Source organism: Oryctolagus cuniculus, chromosome 7 (genome assembly GCF_964237555.1).
Source record: "Oryctolagus cuniculus chromosome 7, mOryCun1.1, whole genome shotgun sequence".
Taxonomy (NCBI): Eukaryota; Metazoa; Chordata; class Mammalia; order Lagomorpha; family Leporidae; genus Oryctolagus; species Oryctolagus cuniculus.
In genome coordinates this window covers 122,247,731-122,275,370 of record NC_091438.1, presented here as the reverse complement: position 1 = coordinate 122,275,370, position 27,640 = coordinate 122,247,731, and the positions used below count along the sequence as shown (strand labels likewise).

Below are 27,640 nucleotides of genomic sequence, written 5' to 3'. Positions count from 1 at the left end.
TGAATAATAACCTAATTTAATTTAAACAAATACAGGTGCTAAAGGTTCTTTATTTATGTATAACAGGGAATATTTCCAAGGCAGAAAGGAGTCATCCTGGAAATTTCCTAACCATTTGCTTAAAGAAATGAAGTATTAGATGAAGAAATTGCTTCAACATTGTTTTGCCTCACATTTAAGGGAAGAACCATCTTTCTTTTCAGATTCAGATTACATATAACAAAATCTGAGTGATGACCAAAAAAAAGCCAGTGAGCCGTACAATAAAAAGACAAAACAGATGATTTCTAATTGTTGTATAATTGCTTAAATTAGGTAGCTATAATAGGCTTGTGTTGAAATGAATTAATTTAATCTTCTTGTTCATGAGCCATCAGCCTTTGATTATGATTATGTTAACACACCCATAGTAGCATCATGGGATGTTACGGACATATGTGAAATTAAACATGATTAAATATATTTGAGATGGGAAGCTCAAATAGGCAAAATATGAAGAATTATTCATCACTTACAGATATTATGATTAACAAACTAAGTAAACTTATCCTGACAGTTAGGAAAGGGATTTTTTTTTCCTATTGAGAATATGGATGTATTGCTGGCTCTGTGCAAAAGAATGTGTGCAATAAAGCGATGACATCAATTAGCATATGCTAGAGTTAAGCTATTTCCAATTCCACTGGACTGGTTCAGAATGTCCTGCCTTTTTCACTGAAGTTATTAAAAAATAAACTTACCAGTAGGATTGTGTATTAGATTTGCTTTGTCTTTTCTGGACATCATTAAAAACATTTTCTTTAAATGTTCAATAACATTTTAGAAATGCAGTATACCTGTTTTATTGCAAAAGTAGAGGACAGACATGTATTTTTGTTCTTATTCTTGAATTTAAGAAGAATGTTTTATAAGTTTAGGTATTAGTTTCATAATTTTAAATAACTACTCATGTCAGCCAAAACAAATAGCTTTTATATATTGAAATGTAATGGTAGTGAACTGAGTGCTAAGGATGAAAAACGCTTACGATGAAAAACTAAACACAATGATATCTTTAAAAAAAATAGCAGCCCAACTTAACTTGTGAACAATAGTATTACCTTGCTCTGTTGGCGTCCTTTGTCAGATCCCAAGCCCAGGTTATAAAATTTTGACTCAGATAAGAAACAATAGATTCAGCACAAAGCATTTGTGAGCAGAACACATTGGTTAGTACACTTTCATCATGGTGGAGGTAGATAGCAAGAAGCTTTCTCTGAAAAGAAAAGAAAAGATTGATCAATGATAACATCCACCAATGTTAATATTTCTTGAATTTCAGAGAGGCATTGAAGCATTATCAATCTATAGGAACAATAAAAACAAAAATTAAATGCTATTTTCTAGAAGAGTATCTTACATTTCCTACATTTGGAGTTCCTAAAGCATCTACTAACATGAATAAATTTTGCTTCCCTACATGCTAAAGAAGCTCCAGTAACTACAATTAACATTAAACACTGCCATTGCATAGTTCTGCTTACATGTATAAGCCCATTTTCAAGCAGATATCCTATAAAACTGAATTTTCCTTAAATAAAATGGGTTTATTATTCTTCACAATTATGTATTTAACATGTAAAAAGAAATATTAACTTTGAACTACCCAACCAAACAGAAAAAATATTGATTGAATGGTAAGATCCCTTTTACATACTTTTTTCACTATGAACAAAGAAAAATCTCTTCTACTTGAAAGGGAAAAGTCTGAAATGAAGTTTTAATTCCATGGGTAATTACAAATTCCTTACTGTGTTCCTATAAGTCCTGAGAGCATGTAACATCTTTATCATTTTAAAAAGATAAAAAAAAATTTAGTTTACATGTATTGTTTCCTCCTTATTTTAGAAAATGTTCCATGTGGTTTCTAATATGGAAAATTATAATAACAGTTTGCTCTCTTAAAAGTGTCCCGTTACAGACATTCAATAAAATAATTAAAACTAAAAACTGAAATCGAACAACATAGCTCACAACAAATCAGCTTTAACCACAATGAAATTATGAAAAAAACAAAACTGTTGTTGATTTAACTTCTTAGTGCCACTTTACAGAAAAGCTGAGTGTGAAAATAGTTAAAATGATCAGACAAAAAGGAAAGATAGAATTTGATGGTAAAAACAACCTACAAACCAATCTGTGTAATTCTACCCAAGGAAAATTTCAAAGAAGCTTAGGCTCTTTCCCCTCATATGAAATAACAGTGTGATAAGTCAGTATATGAAAATTTGCTTGTGTGGGATTCTAATCAAAAGAAAGACACTTAAAGAAAAATATAAGGGTCATACTGATGAAAGACTACTCAAGTCTGATGCTTGGAATTATTCCGATAGAGAATGCAAATAATAATAAAGTTCTTAATAAAATATTGTCTGTAAGGGAAAATTTTGTACTAGATGAGGACAGCCAGAGGTAGACAAGCACATTAAGATTCTAAAAGCATGTACTATAATAGGATACCCTATTAGTCACTCTCACAACCATTACGGACTTTAATCTCCAGAATAACCCTGTAAATAGGTACTCTTCACTTCACTAGTACATGAGGAAACAGAGGTTTAGAAAACTGATCTGTACCAAATTTCCACAGCTAGTTGGCAAGAAATATACTGGGAACTGGAACCCAGATCAACTGACCCATGTCTAGTGTTCCTTCTCTGAGACTACTGAGGCAGCAAGAAAATCAGCACTTAAGGCTTGTGGGAGTGCTCATGTAATATGAAGATGCCAGATTGCATATAACATCAGTGCTTCTGGGCTTCTGGAACAGCAAGTAATGGGACTAAGGACAGCACTTCTGGGTATAAGTAGCTCCTCTGAACTAAGCTTGCTTTTACGTGTTAATTCACTTATTCAATCATTCAACAAGCAGTTGTTGAAATACTCTTTGTCAGGCCCAGCAGGAAGCACAGGCAATAAAATGGTGAACAAGAAAGACTCAGGGTTTCTTCATCTATGTTGGTATCTGCAGATAACAGTTGCAGGGTTTCTAGGAAGTTTGTTAATCTGATACATTGTTGGAGAGATACTTATCTAGTAAATTCCTACTCAACCTTTAAGGATCAAAACAAATGCCTCTATGGAACTTTCCCTGCTCTCTCTTTTCATTAGTATTACAATTGTTTACCAGTTTCCCCTCTAGACTAAGTCTCTCAAAGGTGAGGAGGACTGGATCTCCTTGAGTCTTCTTTGCACCCTAAACTAGCATGGGTCACAGCCAGTTTAAGGAAAGAAACATGAATGCTGATATCAACCACAGTCTGCTGGCATAATAGACACCAAATGGCAGCAGCAATGCTAAATCAGTTTTAGTAAACCAAGCAATCTGCTGCTTTAGGGAAAAGAACATGAACCCATCAGCACTAACAAATTCAGAGCTCCTCTTCTTAGGAGCTCTCTTGCTGAATAGACAGAGGGATGTTAACCTCTAATTCGGCTTGATCGTATCTCAGCAACTACATTTAATGAGACACTGGGAACAAGGGAGCTGTCCACTTTTAAATCAGCATATTTCTAACCAAACAATAGCAATGGCTAAATCTTTAAAATGCCTATCTCTCTCAAGAACATTGAAACTGAACATTTAGACTTTGAGAAAGAGATTAGTGATCTACATTGCTATCTCACTGATTTAATTTAAGTGCTCTTCCAAACCAAACACACATGTGCCAAAAAGACTACCAAGAAACCCAACATGCAGAGTTCCCTATAAGTGCAGCCGACAGTGTTGACTGAAACTAAACTTGGAAATCCAGGGGCACTAATGCACAATATCAAGCAATAAAAAAGCATCTCTTTGGCAATATTTAATTTAAAAAAGAAAAAAGAGGCAGGCGAAGATCAGGCACTGTCTGTTTTGGAAGATCAACCATTCTGCATTTCAAAGCATTGGTCCCTGCAATATCCAGGTTACTGTGCTAGAATCTCCACTATTATATCGCAGTTGTGAGAGGGAGGGCAAAGATGTGTTTACTCAGTGATTAGGCCCTTAGAATAAGCCTCTAGCTCCTAGAGAGACAGCTCACCACTTATTCATTTGGGCCAATTCACAAAGCCTAGGAAGATTAAACATCCATGCTGAGAAGACAAGCGAATGCAGACGGCGAAAAAGAAATAAAAATTCTTTAAAAACTCTGAGATGACTTCATTATTTTTCCACAAGGAAACTTTAGGAAAGTGTTTAGTTAGAGAAAAACCCATATTGACCTCTCTCTAAACCCTTAATCTTTCCTTTGTGGTGGCACTGCTTTGTGGTAAGCGACTGGCTCGCCTCGCCCCTCTTTTCACTGGAAGCTGAGAGAAAAAAGGCTCTGGAGAAACAGTTTTCGTTCCAGGGACACAAACCCCTGACACTGTTAAACATGAGATGCCAGCAAAATACACTTAAAAAAATTCCCACTTTAAGCTCTAAACTGAATGTGAGAAAAGAGATGATAAAGAGTATCAGAAGAGAATCTTCAGGATGGGGGTACTCGTCTAACAGCTTTGAAAGGGAAAACTGAATACTCTTAAAATAATCTTTTCTTTCTAATATGCTTCCAATAAAAAATTTTCTCCTGCTTTTGTGACATAAGCAAGTAAAAAAATAAAGACTTAATAAAATGCAAAGATACTAAATCTGGGCAACAGAAAACTCTGATTAAATTATAGGCACGGCTAAATGAGCTCTAGACTCAGATTTCTGATTATCTTATTGAGCTCAATTAAGCACAGGCCACAACAGTGAAAACTGGGTTCAACATATCAACCAATCTGGGAGAAGCTGAAATGGCAAAGAAACTGAAAAACCGCTTTTGTGAAGAAAGAGCAACTAGTACATAGAAAAAGCATAAGAAAATGTTGTCTTCCATTACTATAACCAGTTTTCCTTTTAGCCCATTAATAATTTAGTTCAATAACATTTACAGAGTGTCATGTGGTAGGCACTGTGAATATATAGATGAATTAAAACAAAGTTCCCTTGCTATCAAGAATTGAGCGTGTGGTGGGTGGTGGTGGTGGCAGGGAAAACATTTAATTGTGGCACCATATAACCAGTGGTAATACTGGAGCATTAAAAAGCATGTATTTTATTTGTCCTTTCTAATTTGCAAGAAAGGGTTCTACGCCTGGTAGACCACAAAGGCAAGCAACTCTGCTATACCATGCACAGACCCAGTGTTTGTTATAGTTTTGGTAACACAACATAAAGGAAAGTCTCCAGGTTTTAAGGTAATAGAAAGCTCTATTCTCAAACCAGTTTTGCTACTTACCAGCTATGTGTCCACGAGGTACAATGAATTGTTAATAAAGATTGGGAATAAAGTACATTAAGTACTTTTTTATGATTCCTGGCCCATCACAGTTGCTGAATGAAAGTTAGCTATTAAGATATTTGTGGACTGTCTATGCAAAATAAAGCATATTGAAAGCAATTTCAAGAGAAATGATAGCTATGAAAATGAATTAAAGATTAAGTAGATCCTTCACCTTTCCTTCTGGCAGGAATGTCTGGGATGCTTACTGTGTCCCTGCCTGTAGTGCCTCACTAATCACATTCAGATCCAGGAGCTAAGTCATTAATTGATGCCTAGGAAACATCTAGAAACTAATGTGACTTGGCCTTGAGCTACAGATGCTATTGTATTTAGATATGTAGTATCACACAGAACATTACAGCTGGAAGGATTGAACTATATCTCAAAATAAGCCACTTAGCAGACACTCAGGAACTATTTGCTGATGGAATAAAAAGGAAGTTTCTTTTTTAGTACAAGAACATCTATAATCTATATGCTTAATGATTTTAAAGCTTATTTGACAAATAATTTTTATCAATTTTATTTAAGGTTTTTTGAGTCTAAGAATTAAAGTATAAAATAATTACCTTTGTGTACACTAGGACCTGATTTCATTTCTCTTCTTACTCTTTCTGCTATTTTTCCATTATAATTATCATTACCATAATAATCTGAATAATTATCATGATGATTCTTTTGTTTTTGTTTTAAATTTGGAATGGTTTAGAGAAACAAACAACTGACACACTGGTACATAAACATTCATTTATCCTTTATCTAGATTTACTAATTGCTAACCTCTTGCCATATGTTTTCATCATTCTGTTTTAAAATTCTTTCCCTAAAACATTTGAAAATTGCAGACATTATGACACTTCCACTCTAAATACTCTAGTATTTGTCTCCTGAGTACAATATGCTCCCTTACATAACCATCACATCTTTATCATACCCAGGATACTTAATGGTTACATAGTATCATCTAATAGAGGGTCCATATTTAAAATTTCCCAAGTGCGCCAGTGTCCTCTGTAGTTATTTATTGTTTTAAATTCAGGATCTAATTTGGATCATTCTAGTATACGGCTTACTGCCAAAATCCTTGAATATAGATGTCCACAGGTCCTACCCAGCATCTAACCATGACTCGGGTAAGTGCATGTGAGAACTGAGGCAGGCAGGGGTGAAGCCACATTGTCCAAGTTAAAATTCCCATTTTGCCACCTGTTAGCCACATAACCTTGGGAAAGTTACTTCCCTTTTCTATGCTTGGGTATGATATAATTCCAGAGTTGTAAAATCCAATGCTCTGTCTGGATGGGAGTGGTGAGTTAGTAAAGCTAACGAATCAGTGATCATGAGTGCTGTAGTAATAAAGGTGGTTTCAGGGTCTAGGCATGAAAATCAGACTGGCTGTTTCTTTGTGAAAGTGAAATGTGATCTGACATTTATTTATTTTTAAAATTTTATTTAAGTTATACAAGTTTCATGTATTTCATTTATACAGATTTAGAAACATTGTTACTTCCCATCTCACCCTCCCTCCCACCCACACTCCAACCCTTCTTTCTCCTCCCTCTTCCATTCCCACTTTTAATCTTTGCAAAGATCTATTTTCAGTTTACTTAATACTCATAAGGTTAATCCTACACTAAGAGTTCAACAAATAGTATGAAGAAAAAAAATCACTGTTCCTCAACGGAAGACAGAAGGGCTGTAAACAATCATCGAATCTCAAAATGTCCATCTCACTCCAATAAATTACATTTTAGGTCCTCTACTTCTTTGTGATGCTGACAAAATTTTACTGTACTTGTTTTAAAGATGTTTGTTTCATTTGTTTGAAAGCCAGAGTGATAGAGAGATAAACAAATATGGAGAGGGAAAGAAATCTTCCATCCACTGGTTTACTCCTCTTATAACCTCAACAGTTGGGGCTGATCCAAGTCAAAGCCAGGAGCCCTGAACTCTATCTGGGTCTCCCATGTGGGTTGCAGGGGCCTGAGCACTTGTGCCATCCTCTGTTGTGTTATTCCAGGTGTATCAGCAGAAGCTGGATGGGAAGCAAAGCAGCCAGGACTGGAACCCACACTCCAATCTGAAATGTTAGCATCACAGGTAGCAATTTATCCACAATGCTTGATGTTAAATTCATAATTTTTTAAAGATATATACTCATTTACTGATTTGAAAGTTAAAATTACAGAGAGAAAAGGAAAGAGAGATGTTTCATCTGCTGGCTTACTCCCCAGATGGCACAATAGTGAATGCTAAGCCAGACCAGAGCCAGGAGCCATGAGCTTCCTCCAGGTCTCCCAAGTGGGTGGCAGGGGCCCAAGCACCTGGGCTATCTTCTGCTATTTTTCCCAGGCCATGAGCAGAAAGCTGGATTGTTACTGGAGCAACAAGTTCAGGAACCGGCACCTGTATGGGATGCTGGTGTTGCAGGCGGTGGCTTTACTTGCTACGCAACAACACTGGCCCCCAGACCCTATTCTTCAAATACTTTAAAAAAATTTTTTTAAAGATTTTATTTATTAAAAAAAAAGATTTTATTTATTTATTTTAAAGTCAAAGATCCACAGAGGATTGGCAGGGGTAGGGGTCTTCCATTCACTGGTTCACTCCCCAATTGGCCCCAACGGCTGGAACTGTGCTGATCCGAAGCCAGGAGCCAGAAGCTTCCTTGGGGTCTCCCACGCCGGTGAAGGCGCCCAAGGATTTGGGCCATCTTCTACTGCTTTCCCAGGCCATAGCAGAGAGCTGGATGGGAAGTGGAGCAGCTGGGTCTTGAACTGGCGCCCATATGGGATGCCAGCGCTTCAGGCCAGAGCATTAATCCGATTTATTTTTTTGAAAGGCAGAGTTACAGAGAGGGGGAGAGAGAGAGAGAGAGAGAGAGAGAGAGATTGATCTTCCATCTGCTGGCTTACTTCCCAGATGGATAAAGCGGCTAATGCTAAGCCAAGCCAAAGCCAGGAGCCAGGAGCTTCTTCTGGGTCTCCCAGATGGGTGTAGGGGCCCAAGCACCTGGGCCATCTTCCACTGCTTTCCCAGGCACATTAGCAAGCAGCTGGAATGGAAATGGAGCAGCTGGAACATGAACTGGCAGCCATATGGGATGCCAGCATTGCAGGTATCAGCTTTACTTGCTACACAATGCTGGCCCTGTGAACTCTAAATTTTAAATTTAGATGATAGAAAAATAAGCATGAAAAACAGAAAAAATAAAAAGAAAACTTTTGGAGAGTTCCAGTGGGGCCTGTGTAACAAAGAATTCCAGTGGGGCCAAAGAACTCCAAGCTAGAATGTCAGTGTAGGTTGTATTGACATGAATCATTAACAGTTTGTCTTGTTTGTCTGCAAAGATGATTTCAGAGATCAACAGGCAGCAACCAATGTGGAGAAGTTCCAAAAGGGTCTAGCCAGTTATTGAAGATGAGGTGATGCCAGGGTGATGCCTTTTTCATCCTACTTCCTGCAGCAGAAGTAGGGATAGCATACTCTGAAGGATGCAGATATCTCTTGAGTCCCACATAGAAGCAACTGTCATATGGAAATCAGAGGATTTTGAAAGAAGCTTAATGTAAAATCCAACTCTCATAAAACAAGCTTTAAAAAAATACACTGGATAGATTTTTACATTTTCATTGCTAACACACTGCAATATTTAGACTATAAAAAAAAAACTAGGAAAATCAACATGTGACTAAAGTTTTTATGAATAAAGAAATTAGAAGCTCAATTGACTGGATGCTCTTTGGAGAAGCTAGGATCCTAGAGGGAGTTTGGAGGCATGGGAGGGTAGCAGCAATGTTCAAGCTAGACAAAGATTTTCCAGGAGAATACTCAGAAGCAGTACTAAGACTAGAAAATGATCCTCTTAACGGTTTTGGTCTTCTACTATTCTTTTTTTTTTTTTTTAAGGTATTTTAATTGAAAGCATTATACAGAGAGAAAAGGAGAGGCAGAGAGAGAGATCGATCTTCCATCGGTTGGTTCACTTCCCAATTGAATACAGCGGCCGGAAGCCCAGAGCTTCTTCCAGGTCTCCTATGTGGGTGCAAGGGCCCAAGGACTTGGGCCATCTTCCACTACTTTCCCAGGCCATAGCAGAAAGCTGGATAGGAAGTGGAGCAGCGGGGACTCAAACTGGTGCCCATATGGGATGCTGGCAGTACAGTCTACTGTTCTGAGAGGAACAATACCACACTGAGTCCATCATAGCCAGAACAGCATGAGTGTGAATATGAAGTGCATATTTTTGTAAAAAAAATTATTTATTTATTTATTTGAAACTTGGAGTTACAAAGAGAGAGAAGGAGTGGCAGAGAGGCAGAGAGAGAGAGAGAAAGAGAGAGAAAGGTTTTTCATCTGTTGTTTCACTCCCCAACTGGCTGCAACGGCAGGAGCTGTGCCTATCTGAAGCCAGAAGCCAGGAGCTTCCTCTGGGTTCTCCCAGGCAGGTCTTCCACACTGGTGTAGGGGCCTAAGGACTTGGGCCATCTTCTACTGCTTTCCCAGGCCATAGCAGAGAGCAGGATCAGAAGTGAAGCAGCCAGTCCTCGAACAGGCACCCATATGGGATGCCAGCACTGCAGCCAGTGGTTTTATCCCCTACACCACAGTGTCGGCTCTGAAGTACAAATTTTCAAGGGCAGAAATGAAAAGAACTCCTTTTCCTACTTTTAGGCCACTGAGAAAGAGAAAAAGAACTGACAGACTATTTCTCTTTTCTATTGACACATTCCAAGGGTGTAAGAACCACAAAACAGAGAATTAAAGATGAATTAAAAAGAATTTTTCTTTACAAAAGTTTTGATAATACTGCATTCTTACAGAAAATCACAGGAATTAGAATAATTTGTGGGTGTATATGTTCATTGCTTTTTAATACCATCAGGTATTGTCTGGCAGACAGATTTCAAAGCAGAATATTGTAAATTATAAAAAGCTGAGTTTAAACACAAAGCCATGGTAATTATTAATCACTCATTTAATAGGAGTGGCAGAGACATTATAATTGCTGCTGGCCTGGTGCTGCGGCTCACTTGGCTAGTCCTCTGCCTGTGGCGCTGGCATCCCAGGTTCTAGTCCCGGTTGGGGCGCCAGATTTTGTCCCGGTTGCTCCTCTTCCAGTCTAGCTCTCTGCTAGAGGACGGCTTAAGTGCTTGGGTCTTACACCCGCATGGGAGACCAGGAGGAAGCACCTGGCTCCTGGCTTCAGATCGGCGCAGCACGCTGGCCATAGTGGCCATTTGGGGGGGTGAACCAATGGAAGGAAGACCTTTCTCTCTGTCTCTCTCTCTCACTGTCTAGCTCTGCCTGTCAAAAAAAAAAAAAAAAAAAAAAATTACTGCTGGCCTGAGGGAAATGACCTAAAAATCATTTAGAAAACAATCTTTGTAGCTCTGGCTAGTGAGAAGAGAGAACAATTCTTGGGAGGTCAAATAAGAACCATGATCAGATGAAAGGAAAATAAGGTATGGAAGTTGCTGCTTGGGGTTAATCTAGTCTGGATTGCATGCAATAGGGCAGGGAGAACTTCACTGCTAATATGTGGTCCAGTCTTTCTAACAGAGAACGCCTATTGGGATTTGGAGTAACAGTGCAGTATACATCTGCATGTCCCAGAAATGCCAGATTACATAGATTTGAGGTCCAATACGTGGTTGAAGTAATAGCAAATGATTAGCCTGGTCTGGGTAGCTTTTACTTATCTAACTAGCTATCTATCCATCTAGCTACACACAAATGTAATTTTTATAACATAATAGCTAATATACTATATATGCTCCTATGCATTTCATTTTTTTACTTATGTCTTGAAGATCATCCCACATCAATATATGTGAAGTGGTTCATTTTTTAAAAAAGATTTATTTTATTTACTTCAAAGAGTTACAGAGAGAGGTAGTGACAGAGAGAAGTCTTCTATCCAGTGGTTCACTCCCCAAATGGCTGCAACAGCTGGAGCTGAGCAAATCCAAAGCCAGGAGCCAAGAGCTTCTTCCAAGTCTCCCAGGTGAGTTCAGTGGCCCAAGGACTTGGGCCATCCTCCACTGCTTTCCCAGGCACATTAGCAGGGAGCTGGATCAGAAGTGGAGCAGCCAGGAGTTGAACCGGCATCCTTAGGGATGCTCGCACTGCAAGCCAGGGCTTAACCTGCTGGGCCTCAGCGCCAGCCCCTAAGTGGCTTCATTTTTTTTCATGGTTACATGGCATTCAATTGTATGAATGTACCGGCGCCACGGCTCACTAGGCTAATCCTCTGCCTTGCGGCGCTGGCACACTGGGTTCTAGTCCTGGTCGGGGCGCCGGATTCTGTCCCGGTTGCCCCTCTTCCAGGCCAGCTCTCTGCTGTGGCCCGGGAGTGCAGTGGAGGATGGCCCAAGTCCTTGGGCCCTGCACCCCATGGGAGACCAGGAGAAGCACCTGGCTCCTGCCATCGGATCAGCGCGGTGTGCCGGCAGCAGTGGCCATTGGAGGGTGAACCAACGGCAAAGGAAGACCTTTCTCTCTCTCTCTCCACTCTGCCTGTCAAAAAAAAAAAAAAAGGAGATAAAAGCAAACAGGTTGTGAAATTTTGAGCCAAAATGTAAATTACATTGTGCTATTACTATAGTATGATCTTCTCATCATTGCTTGACAGTCCATAGGTACACAAACATATATAGATCAGTCTCACTGTTATTCATTTATTCCTTCAAGTCCATCTTTGCTACATATTAATTTTTCCATGTTGCAGTTCAGACACTGTCACTCTGCTATTCAAAAACATTCAAAAGCTAATCCATGGGGCTTAGCAGGTAAAGCCGTTGCCTGCAGTGCTGACATGCCATATGGGTGCTGGTTCGAGTTCTGGCTGCTCCACTTCTGTTCCAGCTCTGCTATGGCCTGCGAAAGCAGCACAATTCCTTGGAACCCTGTCCCCGTGTGGGAGACCCAGAAGCTCCTGGCTCCTGGCTTTAGATTGGAGCATCTCCAGTCGTTGTAGCCAACTGGGGAGTGAACCACTGGATGGAAGAACTTCTCTCTCTCTCTCTCTGCCTCTTCTTCTCTCTGTGTGTAACTCTGACTTTCAAATAAATAAATAAATTTTTTTTAAAAAAAGCTAATCCCTGTCCAACACAAAAACATGTCTTTATCTGGCATTCAGGGATTTCTAGGATTAGACACCTCCAGACTTCCACCTTCCAGCCCTATCTCCCACTGCTTTCTTACACACACTTCAGACCAACTAAACTGGACTATTCATCTTTTCTTTTTTTTTTTTTTTTTTTTTTTTTGACTGGCAGAGTGGACAGTGAGAGAGAGAGAGAGAGAGAGAGAAAGGTCTTCCTTTGCTGTTGGTTCACCCTCCAATGGCCGCCGCATCTGGCGCGCTGCAGCCAGCTCACCGCGCTGATCCGATGGCAGGAGCCAGGCGCTTCTCCTGGTTTCCCATGGGGTGCAGGGCCCAAGCACTTGGGCCATCCTCCACTGCACTCCCTGGCCACAGCAGAGAGCTGGCCTGGAAGAGGGGCAACCGGGACAGAATCTGGCGCCCCGACCGGGACTAGAACCTGGTGTGCTGGCGCCGCTAGGCGGAGGATTAGCCTAGTGAGCCGCGGCGCCGGCCCGACTATTCATCTTTTCTAACATGTATATATGAATAATTCAGCTATGATTAAGGTAAGACTTCATTATTCAAATGTAGGTTCATTGTCAAGATGTTTTTACCTCCAGCTCAGAGAAAACAGAAGTTTATATATGTAGTCAGTATCAAGGTCTAGTCTTTAGATCCAAATGTACCTAATTCAGTCCATTTCTATGAGCAAACATCTCCATAATATTTGTTATAGGTTTCAAAGATGTTTTACATATATAATTAAGTTTAGGTTAGACAATCTTTTAAGGTACATACTATAATCCAAAGTTTCAAATGCTGAAAAAAATAGATCCTCAGAGAACTTGAATACACTGGTTTTTTTTGTTTGTTTGTTTGTTTGTTTGTTTTTTATTTGACAGGCAGAGTTAGACAGTGAGAGAGAATGAGACAGAGAGAAAGGTCTTCCTTCCGTTGGTTCACCCCCCAAGTGGCTGCTCCGGCCAGCGCACTGCACCAATCAGAAGCCAGGAGCCACGTGCTTCCTCCTGGTCTCCCATGCAGGTGCAGGGCCCAAGCACTTGAGCCATCCTCCACTGCCTTCCCGGGCCACAGCAGAAAGCTAGACTGGAAGAGGAGCAACCGGACAGAACCGGCACCCCGACCAGGACTAGAACCCAGAGTGCCAGTGCTGCAGGCGGAGGATTAGCCTAGTGAGCTGCGGCACCGGCAGAATATACTGGTTATTAGTTAGGAAATAGGAAGCCAGAATACAAACCTGAATACTCTGATTAGTACTCTTTCTACCAGATCATGCTTTTTAAGTACTATGGTTAGATATGAAACACTTATTGAACTGACATGTGAAATACTTGGAGACCCAATTTAGCTTTTTATTGTTTTAACATAAGTAATACGAATAAAAAATATTGTTTAGAATCAGGGAGGGCCTTTTGGAAGAAATAATACAGAAATAGGTAAAGTCTATAAGCGGAACTCAGTCTTACTTTTGATATTTTAATAAATTTTACTAATATTTGTTTTCCAAGTATGGTTTAAAAAACGGTGAACAGCAGTAAATTGGGAAGAAAGTTGTACGTGGTAGAGTATCTTGAAGCTAACTTAATAAATTGATTAACTAATTTAAAAAATACTTCTGGGGCAGGCATTGTGGCACAGCTGGCTAAGCTCTGCTTGGGATACAGAAACCCATGTCAGAGCGCCAGCTCACACACCACCTACTCCACTTCTAATCCAGTTTCCTGTTAATGTATCCTGAGAGGAAGCAAAAGATGGCTCAAGTACCTGTGCTCCTGTCACCTATGTCAGGGACCTGGTTGGAGTGTCAAGCTCCAGGCTTAGGACTAGTCCAGCACTGGCTGTTGTGGGCATCTGGAAGAGTGAAACAGCAGATGGAAGATCGCTCTCTCTGTCTCTGTCTCTCTCTGTGTGTATGTGTGTGTTGCTTTGCCTTTCAAGTACGTGAAAATAAGTAAATAAACATTTTAAAGTATTTTTAATATGGGCACTGAAGACTTTTATAATTTTAGACTGATGTGATAACTAAGTTGGAGAATTAAAGGAAATTCTAAATGGTGCTAACAATATCCTGTTTAGTAGAAATATCAGCATATCTGGTGTGTGGTATTTATACAATATATATCAGCTTAAAAAGTATAGATTTAGGGGCTGAGGCTGCGGTGTAGAAGGTTAAGCCTCCACCTGCAGCATTGGCATCTGACATGGGCACCAGTTTAAGTCCCACTTGTTTCACTTCTGATCCAGCTCCCTGCTTATGGTCCTGGGAAAGCAGAAGACAGACCAGGTGTTGGGGTCCCTGTCACCCACGTGGGAGACCCAGAAGAAGCTCCTGGCTCCTGGGTTTGGCCTGGCCCACCCTTGGCTGCTGTGGCTATTTGGGGAGTGAACCAGCAGATGGAAGATCTCGCTCTCTCTCTCGCTCTTTCAAAAAAACAAACAAACAAACAAACAAAAAGTATGGGTTTATTAATTCACTTGAGAGGCAGGGAGACAGAGACTGAGAGAAAGTTCCCATACCAAGGTTCATACGGGATGTGGGTAGCCTAACCATTAGGTTAAATGCTCTCCCATATCAGCTTTTTGACTAATATTCAGGCTTATTTTTTTAAAGAGCAAATGTATTTAATAGTGGTGATTTTCAGGTTTGGAATTATGTGGTAACTCTCACTTTCTACTTAAAAATATCTCTGTATTATTTTTATTTTTTACATTTATATAATAAAAACATTTTCCTAAAAATGTTATATTAGCATTTTAAGTCTTATCTCACACATGTTGAGGATGTTGTTCTAGCTGTCATATGAAATTACTCTAAAAGATATTGCCCTGCCTTTAAGGAATTTCAATTGAAAAAATAACACAGACAAGATGAGCAGACTGGGCATATTTTCCAAAGCACAAAGAAATTTGTTTGCCCGGTTTACTGGATGATGGGCTGCTAGAAACTCACCAGCTACAGCTGTGATTTTAGATTTGTATAGATATTATTTTTCTTAAAAGACATTAATTAATGATGGCATTAAGTTTGTTGCAACCCAAGGTATTAGAAATAGCATTACTTTAAAATGGGCTGATTTTTAAAAGTAAATATAATAAAACATGATAACAAGCACTGTTAGAGTGAAACATTAATTTTAGTGATAGAAATGCTCATGGGGTTCTTAAAATTCCTTTCTGTAACTTTCCTTAGAGCTAGTTTGTAAACTGAATGAGAAAATTTAGTTCTGTTATTAAATTTTTTAAAATCCATTTATTTGACAGGTAGAATTATAGACAGTGCGAGAGAGAAAGAGACAGAGAAATCTATTTAACTGACAGGAAGAATTTTGACAGTGAGAAAGAGAGAAAGGTCTTCCCTCCGTTGGTTCACTTACCAAATGGAAGCAACAGACGGAGCTGCGCCGATCCAAAGCCAGGAGCCAGGTGCCTCTTCCAGGTCTCCCATGCAGGTGCAGGGGCCCAAGCACCCGGGCCATCCTCCACTGCTTTCCCAGGCCACAGCAGAGAGCTGGACCGGAGGAGGAGCAACCAGGAGTAGAACCGGCGCCCATATGGGATGCAGGCACCGCAGGCGGATGATTAACCTAGTGCGCCACGGCACCAGCCCCATGATTAAATTTTTTTCAAATTTGTCCAAAACTGTAATAGCACCTCCTATTTTAGCCTCAATGTTGGGTATTTTTTTTTTTTTGCCAGTATTCCACTTAACCCTTAGAATAACCAGATCAAGTGGATATTATAGTCATTATTTCCTTGCGTTTCTTTTTTCAGATTAGGAACAACCTATTACTTGTTTGAGGTCACAGTACTATTGAATGGGAAATAAGGAATTGAGCACTTGTTTCCTTAATTTACATATACAATATTTAGAAGAAACACTGAGTCTAAGGACAGCAGATAGAAGAGCTCCCTCATAGATACAGGGCTATAACAGGACTACTGATATCAAAGCCCAGTCTCCCAAAGGGATGCTTAGGAAAGGAACAATCCTGGGGCCAGTGTTGTGGCTGTGACATAGAAGTTTAAGTTGCCTCCTGTAGTGCTTGCATCCCAAAGCACCAGCTCAAGTCTCAGCTGCTCCACTTCCAATCCAGCTCCCTGCTTATGCACCTGAGAAAGCAGCAGAGGATGGTCAAATACATGGCCTATTGCACTCACATGAGACAGAAAGAAGCTCCTGCTCCTGGCCCAATCCTGGCTATTGCAGCTATTTGGGGAGTGAACCAGTAAATGGAAGATATCTCTTTTTCTGTCAATACCTGTCGTTCAAATAAATAAATAAATAAATAATGTTTAATGGCATTATTATCACAGAGATGAAATACATTTTTTTCAAAGATTTATTTTATTTATTTGAAAGAGAGTTACAAAGAGAGGTAGAGACAGAGAGAGTCTTCCATCCGCTGGCTCAATCCCCAGGTAGCTGGAACAGCTGGAGCTGCGCCAATCCGAAGCTGGGAGCCAGGAGCTTCCTCTGGGTCTCCCAGGCAGGTGCAGGGGCCCAAAGACTTGGGCCACCTTCACTGCTGCTACCCCAGCCCATAGCAGAGAGCTGGATCACAAGAGGAGTAGCCACGACTAGATCCGGCACCCACATGAGATGCCGACACTTCAGGCCAGGGCGTTAACCTGCTGCACCACAGCGCCAGCCCCAAAATACACATTTTTTTAAAAAAGGAACAATCCTTTACAAGGGAGATAAGCTTTGGCATTGGGATTTTTATCATTGTTGAATTTTAGGTACTACAAATATCTAACCATTCTCTAGGGTATATTTGATTGTGTAGAAGAGAGTTTCAGAGGCATAGGCATGAGAGGTGGTGAGGCCATTAGGAGAAAGAGAATCTTAAGTAAGTCCCAGGGAATGATGGTATGATCAGTGGAAACTCTCTTGCAAACTTAAGGAGGTAAACATTGGCTTTACTTATCTAATGATAAAACACAAATTTTATTCAAGAAGTGTCTTTTAAATGCCTGCCAATGCCAGGGAATCACAGCTCCCACATTGTCTCACACACAGCTCCCAGGCTCATGTCTTACAAAGCAACTCTCTGCTCTGTTTTTTCTTTTGCTCTAGTAACACTAAACTGGTTTTAGTTCCCTCATTTGAGTCTCACATTGCCCTTATTTTTGACCTGTCTTTGGTTTAGAATTCCATTATTTGGCCAAGTATTTTTACCTTTTCAGATTCAGGTTAGCGGTATCTCCTCTAGAAATCTCACTCCTAAGGCTGCTGAGGGAGCTATTCTCTTTGCTTCGATAGCATCATTATATTATATAGATCTATTTGTATTGTCTTATCTTTCAGAACCTCTAGAGTGAGTTTATCAAGGGCAGGAAACTTCTATATCCTAGATACTTAGTAGGTTTAAGAAAAATATTTAAAGCCCTTATTTGGATAAGCACTCTTCATAGTTGAAGGAAAAAGAAGGCAGTCATACCACTGATTGATAATGTTATTATAAGTCAAAACTCTGCCATGATATTTTTAACAAAAAAAAGAAACACACTGAATTTAAAATACGTGCTTTACTGCAGCTTGAGCTCTGCATTGACAGTAATGTAAATTCCTCAAGAAATAAGCAGAAAGAACTAAGAGCACTCTCACACCATCAAGTGCTCTCAAATGAAATCAGTTTGAAGCAGTTTTCATTAAGATGGATTGAATGTGGCATCGTGAGAAACACTTTATCAAATGTAGTGTTTTACTTAGTGATTAACTATATACCAGTTGATGAAGCTCCCCAAATCCTTTGTAATCCCACCACTCCAATAAACATTTAATGAGTATATAAGTTCAAAAAGCCTAGCAGAGGATTTAAACCTTCAATCTTGTTTTTATTTACTCTTGGAACTCAATTTCTCACTTCAAGTAAAGAATGTTGGTGCTTGAGGCTCATCTGTTGCCCTGGTAAAATTAATGTGCCTCCCACAGTTTAAATTAAACATGTGATATTTAAGATGAAAAAAATTTAGTAAGAGTGCGACAGTGTTGGTCACACTCACTTTTAAATGTCTGAGCATAAGCAAGTTTCTTAAGTATAACTTACTCAGAAACTTTAAAAAATAATATTAAATAAGATTTATTTTAACTCACGTGAAATCTGAAAAGAAGAGATAAAGTTTAATAATTGAATTTTGCACTACAGAAGGTAACACTGAAAAATGAAGTGTGGAGGTATTTTGGAAACCATAACTTACATGTATTAGAACAAGTAAGCTGTTATTTGGTCTCTACTACTTAATATTGATGTGTCTTTGGGCAAGTTATGAAGTTTTTCTGAGCTTTCTCATATTTAAAATGATACTGTATGTCCCGATCTCACTAGTTTGTTGTGGGGTTCAAATGGGATAGGTAAAGGATACCATAAGGCACAGAGCATCTTATAAATCTGAAGTAGTACTACAATTACTGTTTTGTACACAGAGTTAAAAGAATATTTATACTCCCCTCTGCTTGAACACTGCAATAAATGTACCTATTTAGCTTTAATTTTGAGTAATTATTCTGTCATGAGGTTAAATTTTACTTTAGAGAAATGTAGTAAACTGCATAAATGGTTGATTTAAACTTTGAAATGAAAACAACTCTGGACCAAGGGGAGAAAGATAAAGACATTTTAGCAGTCCAGGGAAATCAATGAATTTTGGTACAAATCTCATATGAAGCAAAATATTTAATTACATGAACCAATGATGTTCACCTGCTAAAATATTTAGATACTAATCAAAGGCAAACAATCAATTGTTTCACTGGAAATATCTAGGATTTAATAAACAGGAGCTTATCTTCCTCAAGGGATTATCAGTGTGAATAAATTCAAATACAAATTTATGACACAAGACAGTAAAATGTGTCTATAATATGTTGTTATTTAAATATCTGCATTTAGAGCTTTACCGTATGAGGTATGCATTCTCATGGTATATCTTATAGATGCTTTTGAAATGGGATTTTAAAAATATCTTTGCCTATTTTGGGAGCTATAATTTAAGGTGCAAAATGCCCCAATATTACCAGTTACCTCAACTGCTATCTTGCAGAGAAACAGAAACAGATATATCCCAAACATATTCTTATTGCAGAATGACTTGATAAATGGATGAAGTAGAAGCTATAATCAGATATTCTTTGGAACATATTTACATCCAGTAAAAAGTGACTGTTTACATATAATAGCAAGGCTACACAATGAAAGATTTCATAATGGCTAAAAATTGTGTTAAAACAGTATTATTTACCAGGCTTTCTTGCAAAAAGTTTTTCACTTGAACTCAACAAAGCTTTATACTTAATTCTAGTATTCAATTATAATTTTTCATCTTTGAATTGATTGTGATTCCAAAAAGAAAAAAAAAGGTTACCTATAAAGATATTCTGGGGACAACTGGTGAAGTCTGAATGCATACTGGATATTAGATTATATAAAGAAATTTTCAATTTTGTTACATGTAATAAAGGTATTATGACTCAGAGAATATAATTAATAATGGAAAATACATAATGAAATTTTTACGGGTCAAGTATAATGTTTATAATTTACATTGAAATGGTTTAGCAAATAATAACTATAAAGGGTATTCTAAATGTTTTGAAGAGTTTAAGTTTTATTAACTTCAAAAGCTTAACAGCTATGAACATAAAAAATTAAAAACTTTATTACTTTATTTTATATTTGTTTTATTAATTGTATTTTTTTTCTGTTCCAGCAACATTCCTATTTTCAGCCAGAGAGGAACTGAAACAAAAATTATAAAAATTTATTCATCAGAATTACAAATCCAAGAAAGTTTATAAGATGTAAGCAACTGTTTCACATATTGCTATTTTGTCAGTTTGTAGTGGCTAAACTTCTGAAGCTACTAAGTCATAACACTCTATTAAGACTTTAGGAAGCCTGAATATGGAAAAAAGTAAAACTTCTGAAATAAAACATTATTTTTTAAGTGTGTATTTGTTTGAGAGGGCAGGGAGACAGAGGGAGTGATAGAGCTCTCATCTGCTGAGTCATTTCACAAATATCTACAATAGCTGGGGTTAGGTCAGGCTGAACCCAGGAGCCAGGAATCAATTCAGGTCTTCAAGTAAAGGCCAGGGCTTCAACTACTTGAGTCATCACCTGCTGCCTCGCAGGGTGTACATTACCAGGAAGCTGGAATTGGTAGTAAAGGTAGAGATTGCATCTAGGCACTCTCATACGGGTAGTGGATACTCCAATGTTGGCTTAACTACTAGGCTAAATATCTGCTCTTCATAATTACTGAATATAAGGTCTAGGGGAATTTGGTGTTTATTATACTATTCTATTTTTTGTATTAGAAACTTTTTATAATAAATGTTAAGGCCGGCGCCGCAACTCAATAGGCTAATCCTCCGCCTTGCGGCGCCTGCACACCAGGTTCTAGTCCTGGTTGGGGCGCCGGATTCTGTCCCGGTTGCCCCTCTTCCAGGCCAGCTCTCTGCTGTAGCCAGGGAGTGCAGTGGAGGATGGTCCAAGTGCCTGGGCCCTGCACCCCATGGGAGACCAGGAGAAGTACCTGGCTCCTGCCTTCTGATCAGCGTGATGTGCCGGCAGCAGCGCGCCAGCCGTGGCGGCCATTGGAGGGTGAACCAACGGCAAAAGGAAGACCTTTCTCTCTGTCTCTCTCTCTCACTATCCACTCTGCCTGTCCAAAAAAAAAGTTAAAATACTATGAAAGAATATATAGTTAAGAAAATGACCACATACTATCAAAAGTTGAAAAAGGTAGAATTATAACAGGATCCAATTTATATATATTCATAAATACTCATCTAAACATACTATAAAACATGGAAAAATATATATCATAAAGTTAATAGTTAATCTGTACTAGAATACTTTCTCTTTGCTTTCCAGCATTTCCCATTAACTTGTATTTATGGAATCCATTAAATATATTATAATAAACATGCATTTCTTTCAAAATAAAAGTCATTTCATACAGATTTAGTAGTTCAAAAGTAAATGCTGGGGGCTGGCGCCGTGGCTAACGTGGTTAATCAATCCTCCGCCTGCGGCACCGGCATCCCATATGGGTGCTGGGTTCTAGTCCCAGTTGCTCCTCTTCCAGTCCAGCTCTCTGCTGTGGCCCAGGGAAGGCAGTGGAGGATGGCCCAAGTGTTTGGGCCCCTGCGCCTTCATGGGAGACCAGGAGGAAGCACCTGGTTCCTGGCTTCAGATCGGCACAGCCTGCCGGCTGTAGCAGCCATTTGGGGAGTGAACCAATGGAAGGAAGATGTTTTTCTCTGTCTCTCTCTCTCTCTCTCACTGTCTATAACTCTACCTGTCAAATAAATTTTTAAAAATGCTTAAAACAGCCTTTAAAAAGGGTTATTCTATTATTCTTAGAGTAAGGAACAGTTTGTTTCTCCATCTACTTTATTTAATTGGTAATGATAGCTCCAAGTTTGCTAATTATCATATTAGAATTCAATTTTAAAATCTATACACTATCGCCAGTGCCGTGGCTCAATAGGCTAATCCTCCGCCTTGCGGCACCGGCACACCGGGTTCTAGTCCCGGTCGGGGCGCCGGATTCTGTCCCGGTTGCCCCTCTTCCAGGCCAGCTCTCTGCTGTGGCCCGGGAGTGCAGTGGAGGATGGCCCAAGTCCTTGGGCCCTGCACCCCATGGGAGACCAGGAGAAGTACCTGGCTCCTGCCATCGGATCAGCGCGGTGCACCGGCTGCAGCGCGCTGGCCGCGGTGGCCACTGGAGGATGAACCAACAGCAAAGGAAGACCTTTCTCTCTGTCTCTCTCTCTCTCTCTCTCTCTCTCTCACTGTCCACTCTGCCTGTGGGGGGAAAAAAAAACAGTAAAATCAATACACTATTACTTCCTCCCTCTCTTTTTCTGTTCATGCATTAAAAATTTATTATCTACCATGTGAGTGACATAAGGGACACAGTTCCTGTCCCCCCCTCCCCCAAATCCAATCTCCTTGGAAGATGTGTGTGTGTATAATATATATATATATATATATATATATATATAGAAAGAATGGGTAGTTATAAACAATGTTAAGTGTAACAATAAGATAAGGGTGGCTATGGCCAGTGTCAGAGAAGTAGAAGAACCAGAAAAGGTGAAGTATCAAAGGAAGAACAGGAGTCATCCAGGTAAGATCATGGTGAAAGCATACCTGGCAGTGGGGAAACATGAAAGAAGAATAAGATTATAGGGAAGCATAAATGATATACTACTGCCAGGTTTGTTAAATACAAGGGAGTGCCCTAGCTCATTTTCTGCTGCTATAACAGAATACCTGAGAATGGGTATATTAAATCTAAGTTTATTTGGCTCATGGTTCCAGCAATCGAAGTTCAACTCTGAGGTGCCATGTCTGGTGAGAGCCTTTTGCTGTATCATTACACGGTGGAAAGCATCAAGGAGGTGGGGGATTGTGGGTTAAGGGATTTGGCACAAAGTCCTGAGACAATTAACCCATTTCTACCATAAGGTCCTTAATCCATTCTGGAGGACAGTGCTCCAGGAAGTAAACATTTTCAAAGATACCACCTCTGGGGCCGGCACTGTGGCGCAGTGGGTCAATGCCCTGGCCTGAAGCGCTGGCATCCCATACGGGCGCCAGTTCGAGACCCGGCTGCTCCACTTCCAATCCAGTTCTCTGCTATGGCCTGGAAAAACAGTAGAAGATGGCCTAATTCCTTGGGCCCTTGCACCCATACAGGAGACCCAGAAGAAGCTCCTGGCTCCCAGTTTCAGACTGGTGCAGCTCTGGCCGTTGTGGCCAATTAGGGGGTGAACCATTAGATGGAAGACCCCTGTCTCTCTCTGTCTCTGCCTCTCCTCTCTCTGTGCAACTTTGACTCTCAAATAAATAAATAAATAAATCTTTAAAAAAAATAAAGATACTACCTCTGAACACTGTTAGCAATGGTATTTAATTTTTTTTTCTTTTCTTTTCTTTTTTTTTTTTTTTTTTTTTTGACAGGCAGAGTGGACAGTGAGAGAGAAAGAGACAGAGAGAAAGGTCTTCCTTTGCCATTGGTTCACCCTCCAATGGCTGCCACGGCCGGCGCACCGCGCTGATCCGATGGCAGGAGCCAGGTGCTTCTCCCGGTCTCCCATGGGGTGCAGGGCCCAAGCACTCCCTGGCCACAGCAGAGAGCTGGCCTGGAAGAGGGGCAACTGGGACAGAATCCGGCGCCCCGACCGGGACTAGAACACAGTGTGCAGGCGCCACAAGGTGGAGGATTAGCCTAGTGAGCCGCAGTGCCGGCCAATGGTATTTAAATTTTAACATGAATTTCTGGAGAAGACATTCAAGCCATAGCAAGGAAGTGCTGAAGCTGCTGTTAGGCAAGACACATTACTGAGTCTTGCCTGCTGTGTCAGCATACAAATAGAGTGATGAGAACTTTCTTGCTCAGAATGTATGTTCTGAATTTTTGCTATAAACTTTAATATAATTGATTTTGAGATTATAAAGCCTGTTTCTATGTTTAAAAAACATTTTTTTTTCTAAAAGTGACTAAATACTGTCATTATTAGATAACTACAGTAGCTCCCCTTATCCTCAGTTTTTCTTTTGAGGGTTTCAATTATCTGTGATCAACTGTGATCTGAAAACATGAAATAGACAAATCTAGAAACTAAAAATTCCAAAGTTTCAAATTGCATACCAATCTGAGTAGTCTGATAAAAATCTCATACTATTCTGCTGTCTCACCTTATATATTACTATACATGCTATTTTATTTGAGTATCAGAGTAGTCACTTCACTTACTTGATTGACTCTTGTGGTATCACAGTGCCCTCTTATTCAAGTAATTCTTATTCCACCTATGGTCCCCAAAATGCAAGAGTACTGATTGTGGCAATTTGGCTATCCCAAAGTGAAAAGGTGAAAATAAAATAGAAACAGACAGAAATGGGGGGCAGGGGAGATGACCATAATAATGTAACTTTTATTTCATTATATTATTATAATTGCCCTATTATATTGTTGCTAATGTCATACTGACTGTGCCTAACTTAAAAACTAGACATCATAGCTGTATATGTACAGGAAAACAACAAAATAAGAAATTTATTTTGCAATATTTAGGAGCAGAAGATTCTGTAGTTCTTCAGATCTAAAAGATATTTTATTTATTAATTTTTATGTTATTTGAAAGGCAGAGAGACAAAGTGAACACGCTTTCATCTGTTGGTTCATTCCCAAATGCCTGTAAATGCCAGGGCTGGGCCAGGACAAAGCCAGTAACCTGAATTTAATCCAGGTCTCCCATATGGGTGGCTGAGATCCAACTACTTGAGTAATTACATGCTACCTCCCAGGTTGTACATTATCAAGAACCACACATGGTGCTGGGACTTGAACCAGACCCTCTAATATGGGATAAGGGTGTCATAAACGGTATTTTAATCACTGAGTCAAATACCTGTACCATAAGTTTAAAAAAAGCTTTTCAAGTTTTAAAATCTCTTATATCCATTGGTTCATTCCCCAGATACCCTCTGCCAGGGCTGTGCCAGGCTGAAGGCAGCAGCGTGGTGGTCAATCTGGGCCTGCAATATGGATGGCAACAACACAAGGACTTGACTTATTGTCTTCCAAGATGGAATCAGAAGTGGAGACTTGAATTCATGGGATAAGCATGTCCTAAATGGTGCTTTAACTACTGTACCAAATGCCTGAAAAACTAAGAACACCTTAACCTATAATCTGAAACTCTGAATACACAGTGTTCAAAAAGTTTCAAATTTCAGGTTCCAAATATACAGAGTTTGGCACTGGGGATCTTGGAATCTTATCCCCAGGGATAAAAGGGGCGCACTGGACTATTACATGAAATAATCACTTTGGGAAAAAGAATGAAAGACAAATTCTCTATCAAGAATATGTCATTTTTGTAACTGAAAAGAATACAAATATATAGCATGGCTCCTTTTAAGCATGTCCATCTTTGGCTCACCCACCCCAAAAAAAAAAAAAAATCCCTAATTCCAAATTTACAAGGCTTTCTGGAAGAGTCAGCAGTACCCTACTACGCTAATGCTCCTCTGAAACAGGCATTTTGGTGAAGATTTGGTTGGTAGATGAACAAGAAACAAAATCAAGTCTTCAAACTTAAAACACAAAACATTAATCATTGCCTCAGTGGTATACCATGCACTTTTTTTTTTTTTTTTAGGATGCACTTTTAAATCAGTAAAGGTGGAAGAGTGCACTTACATCTCGGGCTTTCACAAAGAAGGCCTCTTGAAAAGCAGCTTCTAATGAGCCAATAAAAAATACAGGATGGCAGTCACCATATCTATAGGAAAAATTGAATCTATTAATGAAGATACATTTTAAATTCATTTCAAGGATTCACAAATCTAAACAATGACTTTTAAGTTAGTGCAGACCAAACAGTACAACATTTCTTTAAAAGCTTGGAAATGAGTTCCATTATTTTTTAGAATTCTTCTTGGCCTATACTGATATTTGAAACACTGAAATTTCAAGTAAATTTAAGTAAAATAAAGTAAATAGATTTAACAAGTACAATGAAATTATGCTATTATAAAGAGTAATTCTTGATTAATGAGTTTCATAAGATTTTTCTGGTCTACATCAGCCTTAAATTCCTTTGTTACTTCATTTATTTAGGAATTATAACAGAGACAGTGAATTATTTTTTTGCAGTTTCCAAATCACATTACATCAGAAAAGAGCACTAAATTAAATATTATTTATATACCAAAGTTGAGGATTAAATATTTATCCTCTTTAAATTTATTTCATCAGACTTTCAAATAATATAAAATGTTTTATATTAGACTATTAAAGAAAATGCTAAACAATTCTAAAATAAAAATGGAAAGAAAATTCATTTATATTTATAATTTTAAAATTATCTTTTTACTTAATATTATTCTATCTGTTCTAGTATTCTGTATTTTCGTTCTCTTAGGTATATAATTCAGATATTAAGCCAGTGATTCATTTATTGAACTTCTATAAAAATATAGCAATAAGCTGAATAGATCTTTGAAGCAGCATAAATGGCTTAGTTGTTATATTACATTAAATGGTATGTGTTTCCCTATCTGGATAGTATAAATTAATAAGTCTATCCTTTGAATACTTTAAGGAGAAATTTTGAATAATCTATGATTAAAATTGCCCCAGAAAAATCACAGTTGCATACAAGAACATCAATTTTATATAGTTAATATCCTAACCCTACCTTGAAGAAAACTCTGCTGTAAATTGTAATAAGGCATCTCCTTCATTTTCTGCGTTTTCTGGCACTAAAAAACAAACAAAAGAAAAAACAAAAACAAAAAAAAACCAAAACAAATAGACACAAAAAACAAACCACATAACATCTAATCCCACATATAAGAAATATATGTAATCAATAAAGAGGAAATAAAATTAAATCTTAGCTTTTGTGATATATCTGAAGGGACATTTTAATTCAACATACATTAGGAGATTTCATCAAGTTAGAATGAAAAAGAACCTTCAAAAAACTACCAGCTCACAAATTTTGAAAACTGACACAATCCTACTAAGCATTTAAAATATATGCCAGTCATCAAATAGGATTTCAGTGTTTTCTTGAAATAAATACCTTGTGATTATATTATATAAAAAGGGTCTTGAAATTATTTTAAAAGCCTTACAAATTGGGAAAGTAATAAATTTTATGTAAATATCACATCTGTTTCGGCCCACAGGAGTTCCTTAATTTCAGAGTAAGTGAGTAATTTAAGGACATATGTTAGCAGTCACTTTGCATATAGTACTGCTTACTGTTCTACAGCATGCATCTCATAAGTGCAAGTGAGAGAGATGGCATATATATATTTTTTCCAAAGATGGCTACTATTGAATTGAAAAGTAGAATTACTATTCTTAAAAGTGATTCTGTGATAGTATGATAGGAAACAAGTACAATCACAGAAAGTACAGCTGTTTGTTGAGCAACCTCTAGGTTTAAAGGAAAGCAAATCTTACCCCATTGTATATGTGAAACCAAAGTAACATTCCCTTCCATTTTTTATAAATTTTACTAATATGCTGGGAATTTGATGGCTTAATAAAATAAAAACAGAAAAGGCTCTTGTTCTAATAAAGACTGTCCACTCACTATATTTCATCTTTTCAAACCTAGAGTTCATAAAGAGATTTTTAACTCACTGTTCATGAA

The 27,640-nt window shown here is 38.6% G+C and overlaps 1 protein-coding gene across 1 annotated transcript in view; it reads right to left on the bottom strand.

Moving 5' to 3' along the window:
- FAF1 (Fas associated factor 1) overlaps window positions 1-27,640 on the bottom strand; it is a 473,941-nt gene that overhangs the window by 142,661 nt on the left and 303,640 nt on the right. Inside the window, exons 11-13 of the mRNA XM_051857780.2 lie at window positions 26,672-26,735; window positions 25,672-25,753; window positions 1,101-1,255 (exon numbers count right to left, since the gene is read on the bottom strand). Of these exons, the coding sequence (XP_051713740.1) occupies window positions 1,101-1,255; window positions 25,672-25,753; window positions 26,672-26,735 (301 nt within the window). The remainder of the gene's footprint in view (window positions 1-1,100; window positions 1,256-25,671; window positions 25,754-26,671; window positions 26,736-27,640) is intronic.